The sequence below is a fragment of the Schistocerca gregaria genome, chromosome 3, assembly GCF_023897955.1.
Source record: "Schistocerca gregaria isolate iqSchGreg1 chromosome 3, iqSchGreg1.2, whole genome shotgun sequence".
In the NCBI taxonomy this organism is placed as follows: Eukaryota; Metazoa; Arthropoda; class Insecta; order Orthoptera; family Acrididae; genus Schistocerca; species Schistocerca gregaria.
The window spans coordinates 913,512,063-913,533,917 of NC_064922.1; the positions used below are offsets into that span (position 1 = coordinate 913,512,063).

The 21,855-nt window shown below is 44.1% G+C and overlaps 1 protein-coding gene across 1 annotated transcript in view; it reads right to left on the minus strand.

Annotated features, from left to right (window-relative positions):
• Positions 1–18,906: 18,906 nt before the first annotated feature.
• Positions 18,907–21,855, minus strand: part of LOC126355429 (cuticle protein 21-like) — a 33,322-nt gene continuing 30,373 nt past the window's right edge. Inside the window, exon 2 of the mRNA XM_050005737.1 lies at positions 18,907–19,886. Within this exon, the coding sequence (XP_049861694.1) occupies positions 19,128–19,886 (759 nt within the window). The 3' untranslated portion in view covers positions 18,907–19,127. The remainder of the gene's footprint in view (positions 19,887–21,855) is intronic.

Here is a 21,855-nt window from a genome sequence, read left to right on the forward strand (position 1 = left end):
TGAAAGTATCGCCAACATGGACCAACGCAAGGATTTTCCGAATTACCAAAAAAGTCAATAGTTTAGGCGAAATTTTTGCACCTTACCCAAAGAGACACCAAAATGAAAATAAGTTTTTCTAATTGAATGAAATGTGCTGTGTTGAATGGTGTTTATGAATGTAATGTTGTAGATGTCCATTTTGAGATACATGACTTTGAACTCGGGTATATTTTTATACATTCATGTTTTTTAGCAGATTTACAGGACGGCAGCACAGTAATTAAACACACAAGCCAGGCCAAAATTTGTGATATACTAAACACCAAGACAAGCAGTAGTTAGGCAAAAGACCAGGTCCATGGCGCACTTTCTTCACTAGTTATGCCTCGTTAAACTATGGGGCAAATTTCTAGCGACATGATTTGTTGCCCACTTTGAACTGTGATTATGCCAAATGCATTGATTTCTGAACTCTGCTTGCAAAATTTGTGTGTAGAGCACACAATGTTGTACCACTATACCCAGAAGCAAGAGTCTATCTCTCTTACATTAGGAATAGTGGATCGCCAAACCCGACAATTTATTCACGACTTTTCGGTCTCTGTAAAAGTGGTCTTCACGAAAATGGCTCTAGCACCTCAACCAAATTATAGTTGAGCCTGAAATTTTGCGTAAGTTCATGTAGGGCCTTCAGGTACATCCTGTACAAATTTCATCAGAATTGAAGATGGTCGCGCTGGGAGCCCTAGGACGCTTCACGTGGAATGACCCAATTGTATATTTGTTGAAGGGGCGTTCCATATTGATTTACATTTTTTTCTCATCAGTCATTGTGCGCCATATGACTTATCATCACAGTGGCAAGTATGCAGTATTTTGATCTAACCGTATATGAATTATTATCACAGTTGCAAGTAAGCAGTACTTCGATCTAACCGTAAGACAACCACTAGAAGTGTAATCCGTGCACAGTACAGCCCATTTTACCAACTTCTGTCATTACGTAAGCGGACAACACCGTATGTCGTCATCAAGATCAGCGCCGGACAAAGTGGTTTCTTTTGTAGAAGGGTGTAAACACTACGGATATTTACAGGCGATTGGTTGCAGTGAGTGGAGATTGTGCACCGTCACGAAGTGCTCTTTCAACACGACAACGCTCGCCTCCATACGAGTCGAACGGTGCATATAGTCCACACACTGCCACTCATAGCCTGGGAATATCCGCTGTGTTCCCACCGTCCTTCCACAGAATCAGGTTCTTGATGATCACACTCCATGTTGTCCACCCACGTAATCACAGCAGTTGGGGAAAATGGGCTTACTGTGCAGGTATTACACTTCTAGTGATCCTCACTTACGGCTAGACCAAAGTACTGCATATTTGCAGTACTGCATATTTGCTGTAGTGATAACTCAAATAGTACCTATGACTGTTAGCAAAAAATAACGTGTAAATGAAAAACGTTCCCATGGCTAGGGGAACTGTAGACGACGACTGGAAAAAAAGATCTGTTAAAATGGCCTGAAGTGCTGTTAGCAAACTAAACAGAATTTCGAAAATCAAGCTTCCGATGGGTCAAAAGCAAAGCTGACAATCTCTGTGTATAACAGATTTCTGGTTTTGTGTGATGGTAGCGGGACACGCTCTTTTAATGCGAAAACCTTACAGAATCTGACGATTGCACAGGAAGATTGGAGAGATTCACGTTGGGAATGTGTGGAAGAGACAGGAAAAAATAACGTCAGGTAAAGACGGGAATGGAAGGAGTAATGACGGTCCTAACGAAAATGAGGTGGAGATGTACCGGACTTATAGCCAGGAGAATGGGTGGTAGATTGACCGAAGAACTTCGCTGGATTCCAAAAGATAGAAAAATACAGAGCAGATGACCTGATACAAGGTGAGTTGAGTACGTTAGGAAAGAAGCAGGAGACTATTATCCAACAGTAGGTATTTATTTATTTGTCAGGCTACATGTGACAGCTAGAGTAAAAGCTACTTGATCATGGACCGAGTCGGTACATAGTTTACGGAATCTGATCACAAAATTTATAAACAAAGAATAGGTAAAACACGGAAAAACTGGGAATGTAGAATAAATATCCCATTACAGAGAAACGTTCTCAACTACTGCACAGAACAGACGGAGTAGGAGGGTGATGACGTCTCAGTATATTACTTGTTTGATGCTGCTCTCCTTTTCTTTGCAAACTCTTTGACGATGTGGTGTACATAAAGGATCAGCCAGACCTACGTCGACAAAAATTGCTCATTTTGATATAAGGGACCTGCCATCCCCGTTGGATCGATAAAGCGTAATTGCTTCAATTTGTTTCTTTGCCCTATTTATCTTTGTATCTGTAGTGAACTGAAAATATCTACATAGCAGGGGAACTGTCGATGGTATACGCTGTCTGACTTGCTTGGAAACAAACAATTTCCATTGACTCACGTTGCTTGAGGCCGACAACAGTAATACCTAACTTACTCTTCGCCCTGAAGCTTGCATTCAGAACTTCTCGGTTATGTTTGGGGTTTGTTTCCTCTGCAGTGTTAGTTGGTCGTTAACAGTGATACACGACGGTACGGAGAGGTTTGATGATCGAAAGCTGACCACCACACGTCTCTTGTATGCGTTCAAAGAGTGTAGTGGGAGCTCGGCACTATAATGCTATGCTGAGATGTTCGCACAGAGAGGGCGACATCATCACAGTACTGAGAGCTGTTGTACGTTTTAGTCATTATTACGATCCTTTTCACTGTTGTGGCTATACTTTCACTGAAATCAAGATAATGGGGTAAAAACTGTGTAAGTAGGCTGTTTAGGTTTTTTTATTGGTAATGCCGCCGCCACGTAGCGCTCTGTACGAAAATCACTGGCTGTGCCGTGTGCAGTCTGTGGCTGGTTTGCATTGTTGTCTGCCATTGTAGTGTTGGGCAGCGGCAGATTAGAACTGTGTGCCGGACCGAGACTCGAACTCGGGACCTTTGCCTTTCGCGGGGAAGTGCTCTACCAACTTTTTTTTAAAATCTGATTTTGTTCGCTTTTGTTCGGTGCAGCTGCTCGGGGCGGAAGTCGTAAGACATCCGTTTCAGTTCGTTGTTGGTGGATTAACTCAGTTTTTTTTTTATTACGGAGGGCAGCTAACCCTCTGACCGAACACGCTGAGCTACCGTGCCGGCACCAACTGAGCTACCCAAGCACGACTCACGCCCCGTCCTCAGAGCTGTACTTCTGCCACAACCTTGTCTCCTACCTTCCAAACTTTACAGAAGCTCTACTGCGAACCTTGCAGAACTAACACTCCTGAAAGAAAGGATACTGCGGAGACATGGCTTAGCCACAGCCTGGGGGAAGTTTCCAGAATGAGGTTAACACTCTGCAGCGGAGTGTGCGCTGATATGAAACTTCCTGGCAGATTAAAACTGTGTGCCGGACTGAGACTCGAAATTGGGTCTTCCGGTCACAGTGTCCATGATTTCAAATTGTGGTGCCATCTGAAAGCTACTGACTTTCTTCAGTAAAACGTTTGCACAAGTGCTAAACCGAAGAGGAACTTAACAACAGAGGTATGAGATATGCCCTTGTGGATGCTTCACGCAGCCGTACAACATGTTATTTTGCAGCCTCAGGGTTTCTATGAACTGCAATTGGTGGCATTTTCAGAATGCTTTGTAGCAGTGAAAAGATGCCAAATCTGGATAAACTAAAGTAGTACTATAGAGTAATGCACGAAAAGCGTTTGAATGGAAATGTTTATTCATTAAAATACGTCTTCTCTATGTGTTCTTTGTATGATGATTGATGTTTGTCCGTTCCTCTGTTTCCTACAAAGGAACATCTGAATTACGCCTGTATTCCTGAGCTTGTCCATGTCTATGGCCAATGTGTGCCTGGGGTAACTAGTTCCAGAGTATTTTCGTTCAGGTTTTCGAGTCTATGTTTATCAGTACCTCTAATTTCCACCTGCTATTAAGAAACAGTTACACAAACATTCTAAGAGTATTTGTCAAACCGACTTTATTAGCCACGTCAATAGAGTTAAATTTTAACAAAAAATTGAATCCCGTTTAGTTTCGCCAAAGGTTTCCTTATGTGTTACTGCCCCTCGACTTGGTCTTTTCATCACACATTCAGCTCGACAAGTTCTCTTTGTAAGGGGCCTCACACTCGCATTACGTTACTTGTCTTTAAACAGTTTCTACTCTCCCGACGATTATGATGGAAAGAAGTTCAGGATCTGGGTTCTTCCGTTGATAACATTTTCTGATGTTGTTCCATTTCTATTTCAGTTGGGTTCACGTATTTTTTAAATCTGCTTAGTTTATTTCATTGTTTTTAAATAGTCTACAGCACGTTCCAAAATACGTGTTTCTTCGATGTTGGACCCAGTTATCATTTACGGCGAAAGTTCGATGAACTGAACTGAGAGCTCTATAATTCGCTTTGTACTGGAAGTTAACCGTGAAACCAAATCAGTCGATCAGAATTCTACCTTCATCCAGTTTTCGAAGTGAATGAGATCATTGTTTTAATTTAACTGACTATGATATATAAATAAATATGTAATATGTAAAGGGGAAAAGTTGTTATCAAAAATATCGACAAGTTCTGGAGCGATTTACTTCAAATTTTAAACGGAACTCCACTAAAGATTCAAATTTTAAACGATACTCCACTAAACATTCAGACGTACATACAACACATATTTCTGGACAAGTATCTGCAGGTTTTGTGTTAAAAAAGAGGACATGGAATGGGGAGGAGGTGGTGGACAGAGAGAGGGCGAATGAGGAGAAAGAGGCGGACAAAGAGAGGGGAGGTGATATGGACAGAGACATGGGCGAGAAGGAGATTAGGGCGTACATCCAATTTTCTTTTTCATTTAACCGGAGTGACTCGCAGCAACACGTGGCCAGGTACACCTAGCTCAAATATACCCTATTTGATAGAAAGTATCCGGACACCGGGCTGAAAATCACTTACAAATTCGTCACTTACAAATACGTGGCGCCCTCGACCGGTAATGCTGGGATTGAAAGTGGTGTTGGCCCAACCTTAGCCTTGATGACAACTTCCCATCTCGCAGGCATATGTTTACTCACGTGCTGGAAGGTTCTTGGGGAATGACAGAGTGCTACACTGAGGAGAGGTATCGATGTCGGTCTGTGAGGCCTGGTACGAAGTCGGCGTTCTAAAGCATCCCAAAGGTGTTCTACAGTGTTCATGTCGGAACTCCGTGCAGGCCAGTTCATTAGAGGGATGTTATTGTCGTGTAACCACTTTGCCACAGGCCGTGCGTTACGAACAGGTGCTTGATCGTGTTGAAAGCTGCAATCGCCATCCCCGGATTGCTCTTCAACAGTAGGAAGCAAGAAGGTGCTTAAAACATCAATGTAGGCATGTGATGTGATAGCCGACCGGAGTGGCCGAGCGGTTCTAGACGCTTCAGTCTGGAACCGCTCGACCGCTACGGTCGCAGGTTCGAATCCTGCCTCGGGCATGGTTGTGTGTTATGTCCTTAGGTTAGTTAGGTTTAAGTAACTCTAAGTTCTAGGGGACTGATGACGTCAGATGTTAAGTCCCGTGGTGCTCAGAGCCATTTTTTGATCCAAGTGTTTACATTTGCGCCAGACTTAGTCCAGTGAAACTGTCAGAAAAAAAGCCTGTACCTAGCAAAAGGTGGGGTAGGAGATTTTATTTTTTTAACTCGTTCATATTGTTGGAAAGGTTAGAAAACCAAATTTTGCCAACAAAATTTCTCTTGGAAAAACTTTCTGCAGTCAAAAAACTTCGAAAATTTCGGACTTTTTCAGTTTTTTCAAAATATCTCAGTTTCATTTGCTTCTATCACTTTGACGTCTATTTTCTTTTTTAAAGAGCACAATATTCTCTACAAATTTGATTTTTACCATTTTTTTCTGCTCCTAATATCTAAGGTGCTACAGCGCGTCAAAAATATCAATGTTTCAAATTTCGAGCAAAGTGGCAGATTACCTAATTTTTGAACACTGTTATTTTAGTTTCTATTTGTGTGGTATAAACATATTACTCATCATGTTATTCATTGGAATTTACCATCTCACTCTGCTGCAGGGCCAGGACAAACAGCATCATATTCAGTAACGACGAACACATTCACGTCGGATTGCATGAAGTTTACTTGTGTTACAATATGTAATACGATTGCATGCAGGTGCCATTCATTTTCTACAGTTGATTGACGTTGATGATCAGTTATAAGAAAAAGTATGTAGGAGTTGTTCTTTAGTGGACAAAAGCGTATTTATTCTTTGGCGGGCGGAAGGCGATTATCTCTAGTGATTGTTCACAGCGCATTGACAGCTATTAGCACACAACAATAAGGGTCCTACAGTTTGGAGTCGCTTCCATTCAGTACATGTTGTGGTGCTGAAAATGAGTATGTCTGACTTGAATTTGTGTTTCATTTGCGAATAAACTGTGGTGAGTGGTGGATGCAATGTGAAAAAGAAAGGACTGAGCACACTTATCGATTGTAGTGCTAAGCGCAGGGAGTCTGCTCACACCCGTTTTTTGAAAACGCTCAGTGAAGTGATGGTGCATGAAGCATGTTACAAGAAGTACATTAATGAGAGAATGATAGCAGCCAGCCTGCGACATCCTCAGGAATCAACAGGCGTGCTACGTCGGTCGCAGGAAAAAGGTCAGATCAAGTTCAAAGAGAAATGCTTCTTATGTGCAAAAGGGAACTCTGATGACTTTTTAACCAAGCAGTTAAGACTGCCATACGCCAAACGAAATTTTGATGGAGGGTACCTTATCCGCAAAGTGACTTGGACTCGAAATGTTTGCTTCAAGTCAATAGCCCTAAGCTATGTTTCTTACCTGCAACGTCAATTTGGATCTCAATTTGCTATTGTATTTGATGGGTATCCATGTGAGGGAGACAAATGTAGCACAAAGAGTGCTGAGAGGATTCGTAGGTCCAAAAAACATTCTTCTGTTGACGTTGTGGTTGAATCAGAGACAGTGAACCAAGTCCCTCAGGACAAGTTCTTGTACAAAGAACGAAACAAGATGCGTTTGATTACATTTCTTAAACAGGAATTTCTGGAGTGTAGCGTTGAAGTGCACCAGGCACAAGAAGATGCTGACGTCATTTCAAGAACCAAAGATTTTGGAAGTGTTGTCATTGTTGTGCACATGACCGGTTTGGGGCAAGGCATTGAAAACTTATTTTTCTTAAAGCCAGAAGGAGGAAATGGAGAAGACAAGTGGTTTTCCACTGTATCTTACAAGTTTGACAGTGAATATATTATTTTCACTCAAGCCTTTAGCAGATCTTACACAACATCCGCTTTTCTTGGTCAAGGAAAAATTAAGTGCTGCAATATTTTTGCGAAAAATGAACACCTAACCTCAGCGCTTTGCACGTTCAATAAAGCACATGCTACCCGTGAAGAAATAATAACTGCAGGAGAACAGGTTACTATCGTATTGTATAGTGGAGGTGTCAGCAGTTCCCACACACTAGATCATTTGCGGTACCAGCTATTCGCCAAGTCTGCCACAAAAAGCAAACTGATTCTTGCACGGTTGCCACCTACACTAGATGCTGCACAACATCATTAGTTGCGGACTTACCAACAAGACCAAAGTTGGATGGGAAACTGGAAACCTCCTGAAAAATGGGGCTGGAATCACAGTGACCACGGTCCAATACCCGTTACAATGAGCCAAGACCCAGCACCTGAAGCACGTCTTCACATTGTTTCGTGCTCATGCAAGCTGAACTGTGGCGGAGCGTGATGCTGCAGAAAAGCGGGTTTGAAATGTTCATCAATTTGCAAGAAATGTATTGGGGTCAACTGTGAAAACGTGTCAAAATTTTTATATGAAGACAGTGAAGAAGATGTTATGGAGGATGTTGAGGAAACCGCTGACGAAATCAACGAACTTGCTGAGGCTGACTCGCTGTTTAAAGAAGAGGTCAATCTGGGGTCAACTCTAGGTAGAGACGCTGAATCCGTAACCTCAAGGTATTTCTGGTGACAGTGAGGAACCTGGCCCATCAAAACGTTGGAAGTGATGCTCATATCTGTCTCAAGTGCGCTTAAGTGCAATGTTACAAGTATTACACACCCAGAACTGTCAACATTTTTAGTAACTGACAATGCATTTAATTGTAATAAAGCTACTTATTTTTAATGTCTTTGTCTGGCTTTTATACACAAGAATAATTACCTACCTAATTAGGTTGCCTATTGCAGCTAATAAGAGTTCAGTTTCGTGAGACAATGTGTTTTGTGTGTGTGTGTGTGTGTGTGTGTGTGTGTGTGTGTGTGTGCGTCTCTTAATGATGTATTTTTATTAGTTTTACAAATACCAGGGCTGAGGTGGCCCATAGTGAACTTCTGGTAGTGATGTAAGAATCACAATAGTTGGCTGCCCAGCAATCCTCATGTTGCATACGGAGAAATAGAATAACTGAAAGTGAGGTGGTAAATTCCAACATATAACATGATGTGTAATGTATTTATACTACACAAAGAGAAAATGAAAAAATAGTGTTCAAAAATAAGGTATCTTGCCACTATGCTCAAAATTTGAAAAATTTGTATTTTTTCAGGCGCTGTAGCGCCTTTGATATTGGGAGTAGAAAAAAATGGCAAGAATCAAATTTGTAGAAAATTTTGTGCTCTTTAAAAAAGAAAGTAGGTGTTAAAGCGATAGGAGCAAGTGAAACGGAGATATTTTCAAAAAACTGAAAAAAGAACGAAATTTTCCAAGTTTTTTGACTGCAGAAAGTTTTCCCAAGCGAAATTTTGTTGGCAAAACTCGGTTTTCTAATATTTCCACCCATATGAACGAGTTGAAAAAATAAACTCTTCTACCCCACCTATTGCAAGGTGTTTCTACAATTTCACTGGACGAACTAGGGATATTGCTGTTATTATTAACATTGATTTAAAAATGGTTAGGAAGTTATTACGACGAGGTACAATGATCCTAATTTTGTTTACAGAGTTAATCGAGTAATCAGTCGTTTCCTTTACAAAGCGAACTGAGTTAAAGATATTCTACTTTTGTCTCTATTAATTGAGTACAGTGTGCAGCATTTTTTTAATTACTTGCTGTGTGTAATTCCTTATTCCTTGTTTTGTCATTTAGTATTCTCTCGAACTTAGCGACGCCCGGAGCATTGGAGCAACATAAACAGAAATTCAGATGCATATTCTAAGGCCCCTTGCACTGTCTCTAAAAGTGGTGACTCACCCGAGCCGAACTATAGAAACATGATCTTAGAGCATGGGTAGCATCCTTATTGAAATACCTTTTTGTTTTACGAAAGGGAGCTGCCACAACCTGCTCTCCAAATGCCTTCAGAAAACTTCCTAACACTTGCACTTACATGTTAGCAAATTCTTCTTTTTCAGAAATACTTTTCAGGCTCTTGCCAAGTCTGCATTTTATATACATCATCAGTTATTTTCGAGCCGTCGTGGCTCATGTCGACAGGCCGCATATGTAATCTCTGTGACTGAACGCTTGCTCCGTCTCCCACTCAGAGGGTGCGAGCGGATGTTTCAGTTTTGCTGCACGCGAGCGATACCGGATGGTGGCAATTTGCGTTTCGGCAGGGGACAGCAAGCTTCTCAACCATCGACGGAAGGTGCCGGAAGCCAGTGGGCGACTGGGGGCACAACGGCAATAGACCACTGAATTGCAACCCGCTTTCGGAAGTCTAACGGGGCGTCTCTTGTCTTCAGGTACCGTGTTCCTACCGTGGGGCGAGGCCTTCACCGGCGTTCTCCGCGGAGCTTCGTCGTAATATTCTGTAGTTGCCTCAGAACACTTGAATTTGGTGAGCACATTTTGGAACGTTCGTAATGTGGTATTTGTGCGCCCTCGGATTATCTGCTACATCTACATCTAAATCTACATGGATACTCTGCAAATCACATTTAAGTGCCTGGCAGAGGGTTCATCGAACCACCTTCACAATTCTCTATTATTCCAATCTTGTATAGCGCGCGGAGAGAATGAACACCTATATCTTTCCGTACGAGCTCTGATTCCCTTATTTTATCTTGGTGATCGTTCCTCCCTATATAGGTTGGCGTCAACAAAATATTTTCGCATTCGGAGGAGAAAGTTGGTGATTGTAATTTCGTGAGAAGATTCCATCGCAACGAAAAACGCATATGTTTTAATGATTTCCAGCCCAAATCCTGCAGCATTTCTGTGTCACTCTCTCCCATATTTCGCGATAATAAAAAACGTGATGCCTTTCTTAGCACTTTTTCGATTTACTCCTTCAGTCCTACCTGGTAAGGATCCCACACCGCGCAGCAGTATTCTAAAAGAGGACCGACAAGCGTACTGTAGGCAGTCTTCTTAGTAGGTCTGTTACATTTTCTAAGTGTCCTGCCAATAAAACGCAGCCTTTGGTTAGCCTTCCCCACAAAATTTTCTATGTGTTCCTTCCAATTTATGTTGTTCGTAATTGTAATACCTAGGTATTTAGTTGAATTTACGGCTTTTAGATTAGACTGATTCATCGTGCAACCGAAGTTGAACTAGTTCCTTTTAGCACTCATGTGGATGACCTCACACTTTTCGTTATTTAGGGTCAACTACAACTTTTCGCACCACTCAGATATTTTTATAAATCGTTTTGCAGTTTGTTTTGATCTTTTGATGACTGTATTAGTCGATAAACGACAGCGTCATCTGCAAACAACCGAAGACGGCAGCTCAGATTGTCGGCCAAATCGTTTATATAGATAAGGAACAACAAATGGCCCATAACACTACCTTGGGGAAAGTGTGAAATCACTTCCGTTTTACTCGATGATTTTCCGTCGATTACTACGAACTGTGACCTATCTGGCACAGCCGGTCGGTGTGGCCGAGCAGTTCTAGGCGCTTCAGTCTGGAACAGAGCGACCATTACGGTCGCAGGTTCGAATCCTGCCTCGGGCATGGATGTGTGTGATGTCCTTAGGTTAGTTAGGTTTAAGTAGTTCTAAGTTCTAGGGGACTGATGACCTCAGAAGTGAAGTCCCATAGTGCTCAGAGACATTTGGACCATTTGAACCTCTTTGGCACTAAATCGCAAATCCAGAAACTTAACTGAGACGATATTCCATAAGCACGCAATTTCACTACGAACCGCTTGTGTGGTACAGTGTCAAAAAGCCTTCCGGAAATCCAGGAACACGGAATCGATCTAAAATTCCTTGTCAATAGCACTTAGCACTTCATATGAATAAAGAGCTAGATGTGTTTAGTTGTGTTTCACAGGAACGATGTTTCCTAATCCCATGTTGGCTGTGTGTCAATAGACCGTTTCCTTTGAGATAATTCATAATGTTCGAACACAGTATATGTTCTAAAATCCTGCTGCATATCGACGTTAACGATATGGGTCTGTAATTTTGTCGATTACAACTAATAACTTTCTTGAATATTGGTGTGACCTGTGCAACTTTCCAGTCTTTGGGCGCGGATCTTTCGTCGAGCGAACGGTTGTGTATGATTATTAAGTATGGAGCTAATGCATCAGCATACTCGGAAAGGAGCCTAATTGGTATACAGTTTGGACGAGAAGACTTGCTTTTATTAAGTGATTTGAGTTGCTTCACTACTTCGAGGGTATTTACTTCTACGTTACTCACGTTGGCAGCTGTTCTCGATTCGTATTCTGAAATATATATTCGTCTTCTTTTGTGAAGTCGTTTCGGAAGGCTGTGTTTAGTAACTCTGCTTTGGTAGAACTGTCTGCGATAGTATCTCCATTGCTATCGTGCAGAGAAAGCATTGATTGTTTCTTGCCGCTAACGTACTTCACATACGACCAGAATCTCTTTGGATTTTCTGCCAGGTTTCGAGACAAGGTTTCGCTGTGGAAACTATTATACGCATCTCACATTGAACTCCGCGCTAAATTTCGAGCTTCTGTGAAGGACCGCCAATCTTGGGGATTTTGCGTCTGTTTAAATTTGGCATGTTTGTTTTGTTGTTTCTGCAACAGTGTTCAAACCCGTTTTGTGTACCAAGGAGGATCAGCTCCGTCGTTTGTTAATTTATTTGGTATAAATCTCTCGATTGCTGTCGATACTATTTCTTTGAATTTAAGCCACATTGGATCTACACTTTACATTAATAATTTGGAATGAGTGGAGATTGTCTATCAGGAAGGCGTAAAGTGAATTTTTATCTTTTTTGAATAGGTATATTTTTTGCTTATTTTTCTAGGGTTTGGGGATTACAATATTCAATCTCGCTACAAAAACCCTTTGTTCACTAACCCCTATATCGGTTATGATGCTCGTTATTAACTGAGAATTATTTGTTGCTAACAGGTCAAGTGTGTTTTCACAACTGTTTACTATTCGGTAGAACAACGGGAACAGCTACCTTTGCTCCCTGCTAGAATAGCTACCGTTGGTTTGTTGTTCACCATCGGATGTGAATCGTGTGATTTCGTGCTTAAATTGATGGTTGCCACGGCAAGTCAACGTAAATCAGCTGCGTCATACGGAATTATGTCCGCCACAGCCCGGTTTCAGGTGGTTATTGCTTGGCGGATTTGAGAGGCACTGGTTTAAACTGAGAGCCACTTGAAACTTAGCTATTAAATATATTTCTATTAATGGATGTAAATGTATGTGTCCGTTCTGGTGACATAGCAGGTTGGTCTTACTATGGATGCAGCTGGTAATTAACATTGAGTCTGTAATTCTCCTTGTTTTCATTATTGCCTTTTTTTTACGTCTTCGTCTCCTTGTTATAGAAGTGGTGTGTACTGTGCTACATTTCTCAGCCTCCCGTTACGTGGTGTCTGATGCCTGGAACTATTGGACGGATCTGAGTCCTGTTCCATTTCTTTCATCATCATTCAACTCAACCATTCAACCGCACTTTTGCTGACTTTTCGACTGCATTAAGCAACTTAATATTTAAACATTAATATTTATGGTTAATAAATGCTACTTGTTTCAGGCGTAGTCCTTCCAATTCCTCACAGCTGAGCTTATGTTACACGCTTCAGTTCTACTGCCGCCGGCCGGAGTGGCCGAGCGGTTCTAGGAGCTACAGTCTGGAACCGCGCGACGACTACGGTCGCAGGTTCGAATCCTGCCTCGTGCATGGATGTGTGTGATGTCCTTAGGTTAGTTAGGTGCAAGTAGTTCATCTACATCTACATCTACATCTACATCTACAGCTACATCCATACTCCGCAAGCCACCTGACGGTGTGTGGCGGAGGGTACCCTGAGTACCTCTATCGGTTCTCCCTTCTATTCCAGTCTCGTATTGTTCGTGGAAAGAAGGATTGTCGGTATGCTTCTGTGTGGGCTCTAATCTCTCTGATTTTATCCTCATGGTCTCTTCGCGAGATATACGTAGGAGGGAGCAATATACTGCTTGACTCTTCGGTGATTCGGTGAAGGTATGTTCTCGAAACTTTAACAAAAGCCCGTACCGAGCTACTGAGCGTCTCTCCTGCAGAGTCTTCCACTGGAGTTTATCTATCATCTCCGTAACGCATTCGCGATTACTAAGTTCTACTGCCGAAATATCAAAACTTATTTAATACCATAGTGTTCCGTTTCGTAATCTAATTCGCTCAGCAACGCCTGATTTGATTCCATTACATTCCATTATCCTCATTTTACTTTTGTTATTATTTCGAGAAACTATTGAGGTGGGGATCAAAATTAATGGGCAGAAGATAGACATGCTACGTTATGCATGTGATATTGCTATAGTCACGGAGACAAAAGAAGATCTAGAGGAAGTCCTCAGAACAATGGAAAAAATTCTATGCAATCAGTATGGAATGAGAATAAACAAGAAAAGCACTTAAGTGGTGGTATGCAGTACAGGAGCGGAATATGAACCTTTGAGAATGAGAATTGGAAGAGAGGAGCTGGAAATGATAGAGGAATTTACTTACCTGGAAAGCAAAATCACAAGAGATGGTAGAAGCCGGAAAGAAATTGCGACCAGAATACAAAAGGCCAAAATTGCATTTAATCGAAGAAGCAACTTATTCACCAGCAACAACATAAGTCTGAAAATAAGGAAACGTACCATGAAAGGTTTCGTTTGGAGTGTGACCCTATACGGATGTGAAACTTGGATAATTGGAAGAGAAGAGAGAAGACGGCTAGAGGCCCTGAAGATGTGGTGCTATAGAAGAATGATGAAGATCAGCTGGAGAGTCAAAGTAACAAATGAAGAGGTGGTTAGAAGAGTACAGGAAACCAGATCTCTGTGAAGGCACATCCAAACAAGAAGAGACAAACTTGTAGGGCACATCCTACGACACAACAACATCATTGGAACAATAGCAGAAGGATCTATTGAGGGAAGGAATCAGCGGGGGCGACCAAGTATATCATACATGCAACAGATCATGAGTGGCGTTGAAATGATGTGGAAATGAAGTGGAAGGCAGACAGAAGAGAGGAATGGCGGTCTGCTGCAAACCAACCTTAGGGTTGAACACGAAAAGAAGAACCTCTTTTCAAGAGACTGTCGATTCCGTTCAATCGCTCTTCAAAGACATCTGCTGTCTCTGAAAGAATTACAGTGTGTGCCGATAGCCTGCAGATTTTAAATCTTCTACTGGGGATTGTCGGAACGAGCAGAATCCATTGGCGTGGAGAGAGACGACTGGGTGCCTGCAGCGGCGCGCATGCAGAGGGCAGCCGTGGCTCGTGATGAAGAAAATGCTGTTTGGAAACCGGTAGGCGATGCCTTTGAACAGTGGGGCTTGAAACTGTCGCTGTGACAAATTTTACGCGGGAGAGTACAAAAGTGTGCGTTAAGGACTGTGGTGGTTGTTTAAAGAATACGGGGAGGTCGTGGGTTCAGCAACAGCGAATTATAAGTCACTGTATTGTGACGGCACCCTGATTTTTATTAGGAGTGAACTGTGATGGAATTGCTTTCCGAATGATGGATGTTAACCGAAATTATAGCCATGCTATGAGTAGTGAAATGTCTAATTGTTTCGGTCTGCTATGAGACCTGTAATTTGGAGTATAATTCGTCGTCCCGTCTGGAATATCCATGCGGCCCCATGAGAAATTTGGGTTCAAAAACGGTTCAAATGGCTCTGAGCACTAAAGGACTTTACATCTGAGGTCATTAGTCTCCTAGAACTTAGAACTACTTAAACCTAACTAACCTAAGTACATCACACACACCTCCGTGCCCGAGACAGGATGCGAACCTGCGACCACAGCGGTCGCGCAGTTCCAGACGGTAGCGCCTAGAACCGCTCGGCCACTCCGGCCGGCAGAAATTTAGGCACCGTGTCTCTACTGTGGTATCTTTGAAGTGAAGTGTTAGTATGTCATTTGAGTTTAGCTAATGCATGCATCCCTTGAACGATCTGTAACATGAACCTGTTGTCAAATGGCGTCGAGCGGCTTTGATCGAGTGGTTTATTTGTAAAACAAAGAAAAATCCTTGGAGCGGTTTTAGCAGTGGTGTTGTATGTCCGATTTAGCGTATTATTATTAGCTTAAGTTGTTTTACTTGATGCAGCGTTAATGTGTAAGTCAAATCAGCAGTGTGCATTGTAGGTTGCTTCCTGTGACGCCTAATGTGATTATTATGAGATATTAATTAGAGTTCTTTCACACGCCAGGCTAGCCGAGCGCACTAACGCGCTGTTTCCTGGACTCGGGAAGGCGCGCCGGCCCCGGATCAAACCGCCCGGCGGATTAACGACGACGGCTGGTGTGCCGGCCAGCCTCGATGTGGTTTTTAGGCCGTTTTCCACATCCTACTAGGTGAATACCGGGCTGGTCCCCATGTCCCGCCTCAATTATACGACTCGCAGCCATTTGAAACACATTCACACTATTTCACCATTTACGCTCGTCCGGGGGTGGCGAGGGTAGGTGTGGTATGGGGTGGCGGCAGGAAGGTCATCCGGCCAACCCCTAAAACCCTGCCAACCCTGCGCAGAATGCGAGATAAAGACGGTAGTAAAAGAAGAAGACGAAAGAAGGTTAATGCAGGTGCTATTTAATGTGATCTACCTTGTCATGTTAATAGATGGTCCAAGATAGAGACGCTCCAGAGTGTGCTTTGTATCTGTTCAAAATGATTACTGTTGAGTCACGTTTGAGGTGTAGAGCCAGTTCGAGATTCATACTAGTTCTAAGAGATTTTACAACCTTAAGGTATAGTAAATTTACATTTCAATAAAAACTTTTAAATTCTTTAAAAAAGACACACGTAAAAATTAGATATAAAGTTGTTGTTGTTGTGGTGGTCTTCAGTCCTGAGACTGGTTTGATGCAGCTCTCCATGCTACCCTATCTTGTGCAAGCTGCTTCATCTCCCAGTACTTACTGCAACCTACGTCCTACTGAATCTGCTTAGTGTATTCATCTCTTGGTCTCCCTCTACAACTTTTACCCTGCACGCTGCCCTCCAATGCTAAACTTGTGATCCCTTGATGCCTCAGAACATGCCCTACCAACCGGTCCCTTGTTCTTGTCAAGTTGTGCCACAAACTCCTCTTCTCCCCAGTTCTATTCAATACCTCCTCATTAGTTATGTGATCTACCCATCTAATCTTCAGCATTCTTCTGTAGCACCAAATTTCGAAAGCTTCTATTCTCTTCTTGTCCAAACTATTTATCGTCCATGTTTCACTTGCATACATGGCTACACTGCATACAAATACTTTGAGAAACGACTTCCTGACACTTAAATCTATACTCTATTGTAACAAATTTCTCTTCTTCAGAAACGCTTCCATGCCATTGCCAGTCTACATTTTATATCCTCTCTACTTCGACTATCATCGGTTATTTTGCTCCCCAAATAGCAAAACTCCTTTGTGTTGTAATTTGGTGATGCTATTGTGTTTTTGGGCAAAATAAATGATGGGTTTAGCAAAGAATTCTTAATGCATTATTCAATGTCATAAATACTAATAAAGACACTGGGATATTCTAGTAAAATGAATGCCGGCCGCTGCGGCCGAGCGATTCTAGTCGCTTCAGTCCGAACCACGCGGCTGCCACGGTCGCAGTTTCGAACTCTGCCTCGGGCATTGAAGTGTGTGATCTCCTACTACATCTACATTTATACTCCGTAAGCCACCCAACGTTGTGTGACGGAGGGCACTTTACGTGCCACTGTCATTACCTCCCTTTTCTATTCCAGTCGCGTATGGTTCGCGGGAAGAACGACTGTCTCAAAGACTCCGTGCGCGCTCGAATCTCTAATTTTACATTCGTGATCTCCTCGGGAGGTACAAGTAGGGGGAAGCAATATATTCGATACCTTATCCAGAAACGCACCCTCTCGAAACCTGGCGAGCAAGCTACACCGCGATGCAGAGCGCCTCTCTTTCAGAGACTGCCACATCTGCTACATCTCCGTAACGCTATCACGGTTACCAAATAACCCTGTGACGAAACGCGCCGCTCTTCTTTGGATCTTCTCGATCTCCTCTGTCAATCCGACCTGGTACGGATCCCACACTGATGAGCAATAATCAAGTATAGGTCGAACGAGTGTTTCCTTTGTTGATGGACTACATTTTCTAAGGACCCTCCCAATGAATCTCAACCTGGCACCCGCCTTACCAACGATTAATTTTATATGATCATTCCAGTTCAAATCGTTCCGTACGCATACTCCCAGATATTTTACAGAAGTAACTGCTACCAGTGTTTGTTCTGCGATCATATAATCATACAATAAAGGATACTTCTTACTACGTGTTCGCAATACATTACATTTGTCTATGTTAAGGGTCAGTTGCCACTCCCTGCACCAATTGCCTGTCCGCTGCAGATCTTCCTGCATTTCGCTGCAATTTTCTGATGCTGCAACTTCTCTGTATACGAGAGCATCATCCGTGAAAAGCCGCATGGAACTTCCGACACCATCTACTAGGTCATTTATATATATTGTGAAAAGCAATGGTCCCATAACACTCCCCTGTAGCTCGCCAGAGGTTACTTTAACGTCCGTAGACGTCTCTTCATTGAGAACAACATGCTGTGTTCTGTTTGCTAAAAACTCTTCAATCCAACCACACAGCTGGTCTGATATTCCGTAGGCTCTTACTTTATCAGGCGACAGTGCGGAACTGTATCGAACGCCTTCCGGAAGTCAAGGAAAATAGCATCTACCTGGGAGCCTGTATCTAATATTTTCTGAGCCTCATGAAGAAATAAAGCGAGTTGGGTCTCACACGATCGCTGTTTCCGGAATCCATGTTGATTCCTACAGAGGAGATTCTGGGTTTCCAAGAACGACATGATACTCGAGCAAATAACATGTTCTAAAATTCTACATCAGATCGACGTCAGAGATATATGTCTATAGTTTCGCGCATCTGCTAGACGACCTTTCTTGAAGACTGGGACCACCTGTGCTCTTTTCCAATCATTTGGAACCTTCCGTTCCTCTAGAGAGTAGGTTTACGTAGTTGTAAGTCTAGGGGACTGATGACCTCAGATGTTAAGTTCCATAGTGCTTAGAACCATTTGAACCATTTGTAAAATGTATGTGTAATGTAAGCGCAACTTGTGTGTGAACTGACCCAACCCAATAAGTAATTCTTGCCAGTTGTTGCTAAAATGGCTGTGAGCGCTATGGGACTTAGCATCTGAGGTCATCAGTCCCCTAGAACGTAGAAGTACTTAAACCTAACTAACCTAAGGACGTCACACAACACGCAGTCATCACGAATCAGAGAAAATCCGTGACCCCGTCGGGAATCGAACCCAGGAAGCCGGGCGTGGGAAGCGAGAACGCTACCGCACGAGCACGAGCTGCGGACATTGGCGGTTGTGTTGATACTTTGTTTTGAGGATGGGTTAGTTTCATGCTGGCGCATCAAGTGGTACTGGCAAACCTCAAACTTTTTGTGAATAAAGAAGAAATATTGTGGGATCTGTTTATTTCCTATACAGTATACATACTTGTAGTCATAAATACGAGTCTACGCCATAGTCGTCATTGAGATACACTTGCAAGTATACGGTGTGAAGATACGGTGCAACATAAGCGAACGCACTGCTGAAGGAAGAGGAGAAGTGTGAAAGCTGTAGGTTTTCGTAATGACTAACTCGCAGACTGTGAGCCCGCAGCGAAGTTTGCGCCTTCAGCCGAAGAGTGCCGCCGCCTTGGCTTGCAGGTGGGCGACGGCGTCGGCGGCGCGGGCGGCGGCCACTTCCGGAGTGTCCAGTGGCACTCCCGAGGGCCCGATCACGAGGTTGGCGTAGCTGGTAGCAGAGGGTGGGCGTGCGGGGGCGGCGGCGCGACCTGTGGCAGCGGAGGCGGGCGGTGCGGGGGCGGTTCGGGCGGCCTGCTGGCCGTCCCGCGCCTCGGGGGCGGCGGCCGGCGCGGGCGCGGGGGTGGCGGCGGCGGCGAGGGCGGCGGAGCGCGCGGCGGCGTCCGCCACGAAGGCGGCGTGGGCGGCGCGCGCCCGCATCACCTCGGGCGTGTCCTCGACGGGCCGCGCGGTGGCGGTCGGCAGGTTGGTGGCGGCGACGCGGAAGCCGTTCACCGGGTCGGAGACGTACTGCGCCGTCTGCAGCACGCCGTTGGCGTCCACGTAGGAGTAGCCGCCGGACACGGAGCCGTCGAAGGCCCGCGCCTCGGACTTGGCCGACGGCCCGCCCTGGTAGCCGTAGCTGTACTGGCCCAGCTCGTCCTGCGCGTGGAACTGTGACGTCAGCGCGACGGGCGCGCCGGCGGGGAAGACGACGCCGGCGGGCGCCGGGGCGGCGTAGGACAAGGCGGGCAGCCCGACCAGGCTGCAGGGCGCGCCGTCGCAGCGGAAGGCGTCCAGCGGCGCCGCGCCGCCAGCCAGGAAGCCGGGGGAGGCGACGCAGGCCGCCGTCACGGCGCTCAGCAGGACCTGCCGGGCGTACGTTTGCGTTCACATCGCGGACACTGCGCAGCAATATAGTTTTCGTCTCCTTCCTGGACCAGCGTTACTGCGTCGCTAATTGTATAATTGATGACTAACTGAAACCCTCAGCTGCCGACAGGTGTTGTTGATACACCTCGATGTGGACAGCTGTAAATGTGTGCCCCGACCGGGACTCGAACCCGAGATCTCCTGCTTACATGGCAGACGCTCTATCCATCTGAGCCACCGAGGACACAGTTGATTAGCGCGACTGCAGGGATTTATCCCTTGCACGCTTCTCGTGAGACTCACATTCCCAACTGTCCACAATTCTACATATGTAATGTACCTTATAGACATTTGCCCATTCACTCATTTCTCGCGCACGCTTTGGCGATTCCTGTAAGATTTAGGGCAACCTGTGGCATTCGCATGAATGGGCAAATGTCTGTAAGGTACATTATATAGGTAGAATTATGGACAGTTGGGAGTGTGAATCTCACGCGAAGCGTGCAAGGGTTAAGTCCCTGCAGTCGCGCTATTCATCTGTGTCCTCGGTGGCCCAGATGGATAGAGCGTCTGCCATGTAACCAGGAGATACCGGGTTCGAGTCCCGATCGGGGCGCTACGGTCGCAGGTTCGAATCCTGCCTCGGGCATGGATGTGTGTGCTGTCCTTAGGTTAGTTAGGTTTAAGTAGTTCTAAGTTCTAGGGGACTGATGACCACAGCATTTGAGTCCCATAGTGCTCAGAGCCATTTTTGAACCCGATCGGGGCACACATTTTCAGCTGTCCACATCGAGGTATGCCAACAACATCTGTCGGCAGCTGAGGGTTTCAGTTAGTCATCATTTATTCCAGGGAAAAGCTGCACGGTCATCTACAGTATCTGTTCTTTCGCGAACAGTTACTGTCTTCATATATATAATTGTATAATTCCCGTAGATAGGTCACGGTGTATTACACAGGGCAAGTGCATCAGAGTACATGTGGAATGCACAACATTCATATCAAGGCTACGCGATACTTGAGAGCTCTAACGAACGCGTCAGTCAGTATGCAAAGAGCGAAATCTGAAAGCGTACAAGGTAGAGAAGCTTTCTAGAGCAACCATTCGTTAGGAAGTGCCTGATTTTACCGCAATCTTGGAAAGCTGTCGCACACAAACTACACTACTGACCATTAAAATTCCTACACCACGAAGATGACATCAGAGACAGGTGCGCCTGCGATGGTGTACTCAACGACGAAGCTGGGTGCACGAATGGCAAAACGTCATTTTTTCGGATGAATCCAGGTTCTTCAACTTTTCTAGTCCTTTCATCCTCAGTTGCGTGTAACATTACGGTATATTGATAATTTTTACCTATGGACCGCCTGACAGCAACTAAATAAAACACAATTTTAGTGCCATATGCGTTTCGCCTTTTTTTTCTGCAAGGCATCATCAGTAGCCTGGAATATGTACATATGTTAGCTATTTTATTTACATTTTTGTCACTGTGCGCATAGGTTATAAACAGTTCTGGTGGTTGGTATTTCCTACTAAGTAGTAGTGTTTTGAACTGTACTTACAGGTTGCGTGGACAATTTCTTACATATTACGCTCCTGTTGTGTTTTTGGCGTTGTTCGTCTTCTTAGGAACGCCAATTTGCGGTTTTTTCCCCACATTCCACAGCACTATGAACTAAACGCTTGTTTCACTGCAATGTTTTGGTTTCTGTTGCCGACTGTCAAAAGTTTTTGCCAAAGGTCGAATGTTATTGCCAAACTTTCGAGCGTAATTATTGAAGTATCTGTGATCTGTTCGTGTATGCATTTGTGTGTGCGTTGTGTGTGTGTGTGTGTGTGTGTGTGTGTGTGTGTGTGTGTGTGTGGTGTGTGTCCAGATGGTGTGGGGAAGAGTTTTTTGGTTTTATGTTATCATTTCCTTTATTAACTGTAGTAGGGAGCCTGTGCTGGTGTGCGTTTGTT